The sequence below is a fragment of the Colossoma macropomum genome, unplaced genomic scaffold (genome assembly GCF_904425465.1).
Source record: "Colossoma macropomum unplaced genomic scaffold, Colossoma_macropomum, whole genome shotgun sequence".
Classification (NCBI taxonomy): domain Eukaryota; kingdom Metazoa; phylum Chordata; class Actinopteri; order Characiformes; family Serrasalmidae; genus Colossoma; species Colossoma macropomum.
In genome coordinates, this window is record NW_023494794.1 from 13,490,212 (window position 1) to 13,502,638 (window position 12,427).

Here is a 12,427-nt window from a genome sequence, read left to right on the forward strand (position 1 = left end):
TCGTGGCCTTCTGGGACATGTTGTCCGTACGCGGCCCACACCGTACCACATGAATTTTTTATTTTACGCGCAGTTCAAAAAATATACACACACATGGGGACACATAATCAGCATATTTTGAGCTTGTTCGCTTGTCTTAAGATAAATGTAGCTTCTTGTCACAAAGATCCGTATTTGCTTTATCATTTCCTCATACGCCCTCTGATGTCTGAAAGATGCACCGCACATTCATCGAGACTGCTTGGTAACATGCGGCAGAAGCATCCGCTGATGGGCGAAAGGGCCTGCGGCAAGGTAGTGTTTTCTCATTTTATGTTACGTTACACAGTAATAACAGACATGCGATAAATGATATACCTTTAACAATTATTTTTCGCGTAAAGGTAATATAAATGTCTGTTTTAATGATGAATCTTTACGCAAGCTGTTTACAATTGCAGCGACAAGCAGATTAGCTTTCGGCTCACTAGCTAACGCAGCAGTAAAGTACAACATAGTCTGTGCCATTCCTCTCAGTATTTTGTTGCCTGTTCATTATCTTGTAATTGAAATTTATCCATCTAACGGTTGAAGCACACATTAAGCATGCACAGAATGCCTGTTAGTTAGCTAGTAGGTAGGAGCACATTATTTAAGTTTAAATGGTCTGTTGACATTTGTCTTGTGTTGCGTTTATGTTCAAGCACAAGTCAGACCCCAATTTAATATCAACCTGTCATACGTCGATGAAGGATCATTCTAAGATGATGTTTAATTTATGTCCTTGTAACTCAGGGGTTTCCAATCCCAGTCCTGGGGGCCCCATACTATGCATGTATTTGTGCATTATTTAGCACGTCTAAATCATCCTATTAAATAATAAGCACACTCATCATGAGTGGGGAAGTAGAGGAAACAGAAAAAAATATACAGAGCATGGGGTTCTCAGGACGGACTTTGGGAACCGATATTGTCACTCATTGGTGCAAACCGTCAAGTTTCTCTCAACAGCCTTTTTAGGCTTACAAATGTAGTTAAAGGAGCTGCGCTATCCCCCAAGTCCTCTTAAATCCACTGCACTGCATGGCTTCATCTGGTTCCGGCTAACATCATATCACCGTACCCCTGATCCCACACCCCCTTAATGATTTTGACACAGGCTTCACAAAAGCTACCTAATGACCGCCTGGATCGTCTTGCCAGTCAGCCTGTCTGCCTTCTCGATCACAGGGATATGGATAGTGTAAGTCTGTAAAATGATTATATATCTACTTTTTGAAAGATGACAGGATGCATAGTTGCTAGCCCAATCTGTAGTATTACTGCAGGAATTTCTGCAGGATTCCTATAAGACTGTTATAATAAATTAGAGTGATTACTATAGTTTACTGTGGGGCACTACACAGGTCTTATATTTTCCTATAGTCTTTTTCTTTGTAAGGGAAAGGTTTTCCTATGATGTTGTTTACTTAAATTATGCAGGTTTTGTCACTGGTAAATGTTTGTCATATGTAAACCAGCAAAGCTTTAATCATAAATGTTGCAATGTGACAACGTGAAGATAAAACCTTTTAATTCAGATATGCCATGGCAGTGATGAACCACCATGTCTGTCCAGTAGAAAATTGGTAAGTCATCAACTTTCATATGCCTTCAAATAGCTCAAATTGAACAGTAGTTAATAGTGTAGGTCAGGTTCTATCACTAATTCATGCATGCTTTGCAGGACATATAATGTAACATGTAGCAAGGAGACAGCTAAGAGGGGCTTCCCTAAGACATGCTGTGCTCCACAGGACATTCCTCTCATCAGGTTCGTTCTTCTTTTTGAGCCTAGTTATGTGCTTTGAAACACACTAAATCTCCAGTTAAGTCTCAGATTTTTGTCAGATTTAGTAAGATTCTGTTTAGATCCTTAATGGATGGCCTAATTCTTAAGTTGTTTTAACTTGCAATTTGTTTCCTTTTGTGTATAATAGTGTCAGAACAGTCCACCACTAATTTTTTAATTTCTTGTTTTTTACAGCAAGTGTGGTTGCTACCCACCTGAGAGCTGTCTTTTCAGTCTTATTGGCAATGTTGGGGCCTTTATGGGTAAGTGCAGATAAAGCAACTTGAATTCAACAAGGGCATCGCAATACTAGAAATAAATTTGTGCTGTTTTCTTTCAGCATTTTATAGAAAAAACTTAATACTGCCTCCTGTTTGAGTTCAATCAAGTTTCTACAAATCTGTTCAAATCTTAATAAGACACCTCTCAGACGTGGCATCTAAGTAATAGTGTCCAATGAGAGTATTAGCTATTCTCAGTCATTTGTATAATGCCATTTAAATGTCCTTTTCTTTTTCTTTGATCATGTTTTCACAATATTATGATTTCCACAGATTTATCATTTCTCTCTTTCTGTCTCTTTCTCTTTCTCTCTAAAGTGGTGATGGTGTGTATATTGCGCTATGCTCAGGTGATTGAGCACAGCCACCAGTGCTGGGTCAACACAAGTGCTATGGTGTCTGGCTGCATAAATGCCCTGGGGCTTATTATGGTGGGCAACTTCCAGGTGAGTGCATGAAATGTGAAAAGAACTTTTCATTGTGAATAGAGTAGAATTCATTCCTGACTCCCAATCCCTGACTGAACTTTGTTTTAACTTGGGATGCACCAATAATAATTATACTAAGTAAATTATTTTTAAAGTATATAGATATATTAAATGGATTAATCCATACATTCTGTAACAGAAATAATTGCTTTAGTGGTACACTTCACTTACTCTTATTTAGACCTCAAGATCAGAAATAACTGGGACAAAGTGTAAAACTTCCCACGTATTCAAAACAAAAAATGACAATATAAATGTAATAAAATGGCATACAAGCATTTTAAAATTTTATAACAGACATCATTTAACTTAATGTATTCTGATTAGCTAAAATGTTTGGTGTGTTTTGCAGGACTTTCATTTGTATATAAAATGCCCTTGAATTTCAATCAGTAAGGGGAAGAATTGCCCATTAAAAATTTCTGTATGTCAATATTTTACATAGTTAGGAGACCTTTTTTATTTTGTTACCTGGACAAACCTTACCCCTGCTCCAGCCATATAAACACCTTTCAGATGGACAAGGTCTGCATGCATGCAGTTGTATGCAAATGTTTCGGTGCCCCTGGTCAAATATGTGTTTTGTTAATTTTCAAAGTGAAAATAAATAAACATCCTGTACATAGATCACACTACGTTGTAGGACTTGGGGATTTGGAGACCTTTCTGGTGGAAATTCGTTAATTCATAAAGACATGATGTGGTCCGAAAAACTCCAGCAGTGGCACACGCACACCATATTTCAGTGTGTTCCTTTTTTCTCAATACTCAGTGATGCTACTTCTTTCAGTCTTAAGAAAAATATCACATAGTGCTATACTTATTGCATAATGCATATGCTTATATACATAATGCGTACTTATTGTTTATTTGCTGTATTCAACATGTTTATATTTAAGTAACATATTTAAGTTTGTTCCCTGTAGAGGACGTGTTAACGTTTCACTTAGAAAATCAAAAAATATGTATTTTCCGTCCTTGCACCACCATCACCAGTGAGAAAATGTGCTTCACTGCATGCACAAGCTAAAAACAGGTTAAACAGCTATTGTAATTATCAGCTGTAATTTCAGCATCAGTAATTAGTACGTTTTCCCATTTATCAGCAAATAATATACTGGCTGCCAATATGTTGTGCACCCCTAATTTTAGTTTATGTCTTAGAGTGTTTACAGTCTGTTTTATCCTCTTTCTCTCTCTATCTCTCAGGTTGACCATGCTAGGACTCTGCACTATGTGGGGGCTGGTGTGGCATTTCCTGCAGGCCTGATGTTCGTGTGTCTACAGTGCGTGCTGACATACCGCATTGCTGAGACAGCACTGGACTACTGGATGGCCCACGTGCGAGCGGGTGTGTCAGCTGGAGCGCTGGTGTCCCTCGTTCTCAGTATCCTTACACAAATCGCTCAGTTTAGACTCATTGCTTTTCAGTTCATTGTAAGCTGCAAGATGTTTGTGTAAAACAGCAGTTGACAAACTGCTTTGTCTACTTAGCAGTTGGCCATGTTCCAGCCCACTCAATCTGGTTCAACATGCTAAGTTTGGCAGGTAGTTTTATTTAATAATTATTTATATAGGAGCACAGGTTGAGACCAATGTCTCATTCATACTCAAGGCTTGTGTGCATAACTTTCATTAGAAAAGAACATAACTTAAAGTCAGCCTAGGCTTGGAAATAAAAACGTGTAATACATGTAGAGCCAATATATATAGTGCCAATAAATGCTTGAGTCACACTGCAGTCTTCCTCCAGAGGCTGGTCTTTTTTCACAGACTTTTCTCACGAGGACTGCCCCAGCTGCAGCCTGTACTCAGGGACAGAACTGGCAGTGCTAGGCCATTTGACGCAGCAGCACAGACATTGTAGAAACAGCGAGCAAAAGGGCTGTCTAAGAAAACCTGCTTAAGAGCAGCCTGAGGTTCGTAGGGCATGTGACAATGCAGCACCAAGGGGAGGTCCCAAGTGATTGAGATGAATGCAATCTCTCCACCCCCTTTAGGAAAGGTGGTCACCACCTTATGGGAGCCCAAAAAGGAGCCTTTTCATAAGGCCAAGTAGCTTGCCAGGGCTGCCACGTAAATTTTTGTGGTAGAGGTCGTCCTTCACTTGTCAAGCAGGGACTGCAAAAGGAAAGCACTCCTTCGATGGAGACAAGAATGGGTCTGAACACCAGTCTGTAAATGCCCTCCCTCTACCCTCATACAGAGCACGAGTAGATTTTGTGACTGTCCAGGCACTGCACCTCCGCGCTTCCAAGTTCTGCCTTTTGCATCCCGTCAACATTACATTATCAATTAAAATTTAGAAAATCAATTTTTGTGAATCGATTCAGAATCGTCCACGTCTGCATCGCGATGCATCTAAGAATCGATTTTTCCTCCTACTCCTAGCGCACAGAGATTTTCCACAGAACACCCCTGCACCAGAGGCAGTAGCAGAAGGGACCATGGCTGATATGGCCAGCATGGGGCTACTAGGAGGACATGATGTCTCTCCCATCAAACTTTTTTCAACAGTGCAAGAATGAGGGGTAGCAGAGGGAAGGCATACAGCAGTGCCTTCAGCCACTCGCGCACCAGAGCGTCCTCACCCAAATGGCTATCTTGGGCTTGCTCTGAAAACCAGAATTGGCAGTGGACGTGTTCGGTGAAGTAACTATGTCCCATGCCTCCCAGAACAGCAGCCAAATCAACCCAGCCATGTTCTTTGCAGTTTCCAGTGGTTGGAGTTCCAAGTGTGACGTGAGGGGGCATCTCCCATCTCGTACCTGCTAGTTCTGTTGCTCTCAAGGAGAAGTCTAGGGTGAGTACCTGTCCACAGGTGTCATGTGAGGTTCAGCAGCGTGCATAACCTGGTGCCATTTTAATGGTTCATATGATAAACTGTAGACAGGTTTTCTGAGCAGACTAAAGGCATTTCCCTTGCAGAGCTGGGAGAAATATTCTATGGCTAGCTAGACTGCCTGCATCTTAAGAGCGTTAATATGGTGACTGGCATCTTCTCTGGACCACCTGTCTTGCACCCATCAGAAGAACCCCTGTAAAAGAACAACCCATTGGTCTGATGCTTTACTTCCAATATTCTAGGTGTTGGGTTGACATAAGTAGCGGAACCAGCCAAGATCCATCAGTGGTGAGTGCCTTTAGCTGTCTCACCGTGACTCTTCGATGGTTGAACGTCAATCGAAAGCCTGCTTAACAGCCAGGCTAAACACGTTGTAAGGCACAAGCAACAGAGTTCGAAGTGTGGCCCTGCATGAGTCAAATAGAAATGTTTGTGCTAGCCAAACCTGCCATCAGCCATGCACAGGGCTGGTTACCAAGTGGTTTGAGTTAATTAGCCCATTATCAAATGGGCCGTATTCAGGTGCTGTTCTGTAGTCCTGTCAGTCCTCTGTAGCATGCTCTTCAGGGCGAGGAGCATAAGGGACAACGAGTTAGTCAGTCTTCGTAACTGTATCATGAGATCATGGGCTCTCACAAAGGTGCTTGTTGGTGGGTCTGCACCCATTGCTGAGGGCAGTGTGGGTTGGGGCACAGCACTTCATTTGGTGAAACCATTTTAAAGGCAATATAGGCATCCACCACGGGCATGGAGGCAAGGCCATGGGCCTCCGCGTCCACACCAGAAGAAGGTCCTGCCATGTTCATTCTGGGCATATGCAGGCCAAGTTGAAAGGCAGCTGTAAACTCAGCAATAAAATCCTGACACACAGGCATCGGGAATTTCTACTCAGTGGCTGTGCATTCGAAAAAAGGTGCTGTTTTTTTGCATCTGGGCCACGAAGGTGTCCAGCATTAGCTTAGTCAAGGCAACCTTCACAGCATTGTAAACCTGTTCTGCTGGCGTTCTTGCTGGAGTCCTGTGATAGAAAGGCAGATTGAGGCCCTGAAGTGTCTAGAATCAAGCAATATTCGGGTGTTTGACACCGCTGTGGAGACAACATCGAACATAGCAGGCAAAGTGTGTTCTGTGGGTTCCAGCAGGGCTACAGGGCTGTCCTGGCTGGCCTCTTAAGGCCCTTAGCAATTACTTTTGCTTGATTTGGACCATGCCTGAGAAGAGTGAGTCCACCTGCTCAACCAAACTGCAGATGGACTTCCCTTTCTTTCATGTCTGACCCAGCTGTGGATCTGCCTTTATTCCACAGCACCATTGGCTTGTTCTCTAGGCTGCGTTTTGCATGCTTGCTCTTGGCAGAAGCAGGGAGCATTGCATCGTTTTCAGCCTCCAGCCCTGCTAATCTCTCCTATACTGAGTCAGCAGTATAATGGCGCAGTTCATTCAAGAGTAGACCAGCACTTCGTGGAGGTTGATCCAATCCAAGCTAAGATGGGCAAACAGTGTGACATGTAGCTGTGAGCCCTTTTATGCAGCTTGGACACTGACTGCAAATCAAGCACTGTTTGAGGAGAGCCAGCGAGTCGTGGGAGTCAGTATAGTGGCAAAACTCTGTGGAAGGTCCTCCATTTCCAAGCAGCTAATAGCACTATAGCTTAGTTGTAGTGGCAAAGCTGGGGCTGTTTGAGGAGGACTGGCAAGCCGTAACACAGTGCCATAGCTTACCTGAAGTAAGCGAAGCAAGTGCTGTTTTGGGAGGACAGGTGAGCAGTAATGAGAACTAGAGCATGCAGTACACTGTTAGAAATAAAGGTGTTGTACTTTTTTTTTCATTAAGGTACAAACAATGTAAATGTTCCTCAAAGGTACAATAATGGTTTTAAGGTCCAATTGTGAACCTTAAATATGTTTTTGCAGGTGAGAAGTACGTATGTGTACCTTTTCATAACCTAATGTTTTAAAACAGAAAAATAAAATAAAAAACTTGGAGACGAGATGGGGTGTGTGGAGTAAACGTTTGTACCTTTTCATAACCTAATGTTTTAAAACAGAACAATAAAAAAGGCCTGGAGACGAGACAGGATGTGAGTAAATACAACTTAGAAAATATAATTTCAATGGATTATGGTACAATTATGTTTCCTGACTAAAAGTACTGAGATGTAGCCTTATGGGTCCCACCCCATTGACAAGAGGGATACTGCCCGAGTGGAAGTTGACTACCTTTATTTCTGAGAGTGTATAGCAGCAAAAATCTGTGGAAGGTCCTCCGTTTCCCAGTGAAATGTAGCCAATGGGCACTGACCTAGCTCAAGCGCTGCACAAAAGCAGGCTGGCCATTAAGCTTCTGCTGCGACACTGAGCACTGCTGATGGAGTGCTGATGAAGCTCCAACAAAGTCACTGGGCTGCACCGAGTTAACAAATTACTCAGTCTGGTAAGTGAGAAGCAAGAAGACTGCAGTGTGTCTCAAGCATATATAGGTTTGACTACATCACATGCTGGTGTAACAAGGTGACTGTTTGGCATACTTTCTAGGCCTGCAGCTAGGAGCTACGAAACATAACCAAAAATAATGCAGATAAAATGTAATTACTGTGACACAGAGAATCACTTGTAATTAACAGAGCTCAATTAAAACATTTCAATATTGTATCGGCTCATACAATGAACATTGAACATTGAACAATTGAACATTGTGTAACACTTCGCCTCAGTCCATCTTAATGAACTTGGCCCCAGAGAATGCGGCAGCATTTTTGGGTCCTTTTTTATACGTTTTTTTCTTTGCATGTTACAGTTTTAACTTGCATTTGTGGATGCAGCAGTTTTCAATTAAATATGTTGTTTAAAATTCTTTGCACATCATTGCATTCTGTTTATATTTACATTTTGCACAGCGTCCCAACTTTTTGGAATGGGCTTGTAAAATATTGTATATACACACAAACCACTGCATCATATGCTGCTTTAAAGCTCAGTCATATATTATTGCACCTTGTTTTTGACATTTGAAAAAAGCAGTAAGACACCAGAGGCTGTGCAGAGTACAAGTAAACAGCCAGTTTATTGCAGTTTTGCTTGTAAGCAGAAGTGCAAATAATAGTAATGTCACATATAATCCTGGTAGGAGGTTGAGTCTTGCATTGTGCACATGCTGCCATTGCTGCCCACAAAAATGCAACAATATATTAGTTTCTGCTTTTGTCTGGAACAAGGGAACTGAACTACAAATGTAAACACAAACTTATTTTTAGTCTTTAAATATAAATTGCTAGTCTATGTAAAACACTTGTTAAGTTAATGAAGACATGATAAAAGAAAATGAAACAACGATTCAGTCTTTCGTTATTGCTTTTACGTTGGGCTCTTTAACATCACCTCTCTTTTTCTTCAAGGTGGTATTTTCTTTATTCATGAGAGCTTTGTGTTGCAACATGCTGCTGCAATCTGTGAGTGGGTTTTCACAATCCTGATCCTGGTCTACTATGGCACCTTCACCTATGAGTTTGGCACTGTCAACAACGACACCATGATGGCCGCCCTTGTCAGACGCATTCCACACAATCGTCCAGGCTCAGGAGGCATTGTGGGGGGCATCAGCAAGGGTGTGGCCATGGGTTGCAGTGCCCGCAGCCTGAAGTCTCCTGGAGGTAGCAGCACCTCTGCACACCTGAACTGCACCCCAGAGAGTGTTGCCATGATATAGCAAATGACCAGTATATTACAGTCCTGGTAAACCCCAGATTCACTTTTCACTCAACTATGATGTAATACAGCATTAGAATGGCAATATCTACTGTACTTTTTAGTAGACTGGTTACTGCTGTGAAAGAATTTCTACCATGAAATGTAGATATAAGGTTCTCAACAAACTAAGATCCAGCAACCAGCACACAAATAGTCTTTACCCCTATATCTTTGATAACACATTTTTTTAAAAAAAGCAGCACCACAAATGGAATGGTATTGATTCTAAATGTATACTTGGCCTGGCAATAACACTGAAACAAGTGGAAGGGGAATTCCAGTTTGTCAAAATTTCTACAGAACTCGATGGCTAAGATGTAAACATAGTTGTTTGGAGTGGTTGTACATTGTAGAGAATTTTTCTGACACAGATTTCTTTACATTGGTGGTGAAAGGAACCAAGGGTGTGATGTCTATTACACAGTTATGGCTATTTTATTTATTAGCCTCAACACCAGTGAAGCTACATGTGTTTGAGTTTTTATATCTATGGTTGAGAATGGTAAAATAGTGGTAAATCTTAAAAAATATGTTTTATTTTGGGACTTTTTTGCCTTACATGTATCTCTCTTGCATGAATGGGTTTAAAAATATGTTTTAGTCTATAATCCTATTTCAAGTGCACCACAGAACAATGTGTCATGTATATGAAACAATGTTTTAACAGATGTTTCATATACATAGTGTATTTGTAACCACTTCATGTTAAAACTATCTGTAAGGTAGCTTTTAGAGGCATTCAACTCCAGATGTCTGGTTCAGCAACGCTGTGAAAGATTCTGAGTTGTAAAGTTTCTTTAGAATCGATCATTTCACATTAAATCTTAATAACTTTGTGTACATCTTAACCATTTAATCATGCAGAAATTTTGGGAAGATTAAGGGGAGAGTAAAGCTCACTAAATCCATTCTTCCCCTTCATCCTTACTTTCTAAGTAACCTATGCTTGTAATACGGGTCAGTGAAGCGAGGACAAGCTATTAGCGCAGCAGTGGTCTCACTTCATTTGGTTGCACTGATTTTCCACTATTGCTTTTATGATCAGGTTCTGTGTATGTACATATTGTTTACTGCGATTACTTTTGTCTAAGTCTAATCTTCACTAAGTATTTTCAAGGCAGTATAATACTCAGTGATGTATGTTTATCAAGAGATCCCGCTATTCTTATTTTAAATCATAGGACGACATATTATATATGCTATGTACAATGGACAGAAAAAGTCACGCTATTGTAAAATGAAAGAATTTTCTATTGTCTCTGCCTTGATGCCTTTCATAACATTTGACCAGAATTCATGAAAAGTTATATTAAGCTATATGTTGTACATTTCATCTTTAGAAAGCAAAAGCAATTCAATCACTGTGATAAACACTAATTGTTCGATTTAATTTTATACTTCAGTATCCTCTGTCTCAGACAGAAATCCCAGTAAGATTTCTAGAAAGTGTGAACTATGGTGGCTTTGTAAAAATGTAACCAGATGTTTTGCCATGCTTTTGTGTAACTGAACTACATAGATTGTGAGAATTTGAAGAGTCAGCCAGGTATGTATTTGTAGATTTTATGTGTAGGTTGCTTTTGCACATAGGCCATCAAGGAGAATTGAAGCTAATTTTCTAAAACAGAAGATTATTGAAAGAAATATTAGGTAATTGTATTTTTTTGTGTTCAACCATCATAATTTTTCTTTGCTAATTTAGCTAGTCAGGCATTGTTTAATTATTTGTTTGTTTTAGCAAAAACCAGTTCATAATCTTTGGCCATGTTTTCTTGTTTTATTTTTTTTTGGTGTTTTTATATGTCTTAAAAACAGTATTACATATTCTTATTCCTCTGCTAGAACTGCCAGCTAACCTGCTCGTAAATAAATGCACTTGCTTTATGGTTTTCCATTTTACCTCACTGAGCATACATTACATGTCAGAGTAGGGTTTAAAACTATTTATAAAACTAAAAGTGCTTCCTTGTGAGCCTTACAATATTGCAGGTATTCCTGACAGAAGGAAAAGTTCATTACTGCCACATCACATGCTTAGAATAATATTCTGAAACACAATTGGAAACCTGAATACAGTTTCGAAAGTAATGGACCTGCTAATGTGAGGCTCCAGTAGGTCGTGATTTCATACAGTCTTTTTAGCAGTTTGTCAATAATTTAATGTAATTTAAATAATGTTAAATAAGTTGATGATTGATGATAATAATAGCAACCAATATGTTTTGTATTCAAGTTCAGTTGTTTATTTATTTGTTTTTTGTTTGTTTCCCAATTTTGACACTGAATGCAGTTTTTAGCTGTGTCAGGCTGTTTGCAGCTCTGTGAGAATTTGTGTGATAGAAGATAAAGAACTTAGAATTGTAAAATTGCCAGCCCACCACAACCCTCCATAAATACACATACATAAAATGTTAAACTGAGCACTTAATTTTGATTTATACTCAAAGACTAGAATTTATGTAGGGATCTATGAGTAGTCACAATGAACAGTATTGTGAAAATCCAACATGGGTTCACACTTTGGTAAACAGGTATCAAATGATTGTGAGAAATTTTTGAACTGTTTGGTTGAATTTTGTTATAACAGTAGTATTTTCTTATTACAGTTCATTTGATTAGGGCCCAAACAATAACTTTGTTGTATTATAAATACATCAACTTGAAAAAATGAAAAAATGAATAAATAAATGACAATTAAGAATAAGAATGGAGTTTTTGGAGTTATTTAGAATATTTGCTCTTTCCTTGTTGGATACAAATAAGCTGACTGTGATCTGTAATTGATTTCTCCTGCTAAGTACTCCTGCGCCTGTACAGATGAAAGGGAGGAGACCAGCAAAATGATTTTGGGTTGGCACAAGAAATAGAATATGTACAAGGTTGACAATGAGATAGGAGGCATGTCAGATACTGCAATACTGTCTTTTACTGACTTAGCAGTGTACAATATGTATAGTGCCTCTTCACAAATAGTGGGACCCTTGGTAAATATGAGCAAAACAGAAAAACAAAATTCTAACCTTTATTTGAAGTGCAATTATTAAAAGACGAAACCTAAGAGTTATCATAAATATGTTTCTGAAATGTATGTGCCACAATTATTTGCATCTCTAGAATTTTTAATTAAATCTACCTGAAGTATATTCCCATTCATGTTTTTATGTTTTAAAGTTCACTTGAGTGATTAGGAATACTTAAATGGTCAGCCGCGACTTCCTGTTTCACCGGGGTATAAATATGTGGTAGCACATAGGCC

At 39.5% G+C, this 12,427-nt stretch overlaps 1 protein-coding gene across 4 annotated transcripts; it reads left to right on the forward strand.

Moving 5' to 3' along the window:
- The first annotated feature begins 172 nt into the window (after positions 1–172).
- Positions 173–11,875, forward strand: tmem150ab (transmembrane protein 150Ab). Of its 4 annotated transcripts, none has more exons than XM_036580271.1 (8): positions 173–294; positions 1,139–1,222; positions 1,560–1,607; positions 1,706–1,792; positions 2,006–2,073; positions 2,410–2,537; positions 3,789–3,966; positions 8,820–11,875. In XM_036580271.1, exons 2-8 carry the CDS (start codon positions 1,158–1,160, stop codon positions 9,128–9,130), a joined length of 885 nt encoding a protein of 294 aa, XP_036436164.1. In that variant the 5' UTR covers positions 173–294; positions 1,139–1,157; the 3' UTR covers positions 9,131–11,875. The 4 variants fall into 4 exon arrangements, with proteins under 4 accessions (XP_036436164.1, XP_036436166.1, XP_036436165.1 ...); XM_036580272.1 differs by having other exon boundaries at positions 238–294; positions 991–1,222; XM_036580274.1 differs by having other exon boundaries at positions 270–294; positions 1,541–1,607.
- Positions 11,876–12,427: the final 552 nt, after the last annotated feature.

What these genes read in the sequence shown, in the direction of transcription:
- tmem150ab (XM_036580271.1), top strand. Translation starts at nt 1,158, where the DNA reads ATGACCGCCTGGATCGTCTTGCCAGTCAGCCTGTCTGCCTTCTCGATC. An exon ending in CAATGTTGGGGCCTTTATGG is followed by an intron (nt 2,074 to 2,409) that starts GTAAGTGCAGAT and finishes TTCTCTCTAAAG; the next exon opens with TGGTGATGGTGTGTATATTG. An exon ending in GCTGGTGTCCCTCGTTCTCA is followed by an intron (nt 3,967 to 8,819) that starts GTATCCTTACAC and finishes TTTTTCTTCAAG; the next exon opens with GTGGTATTTTCTTTATTCAT.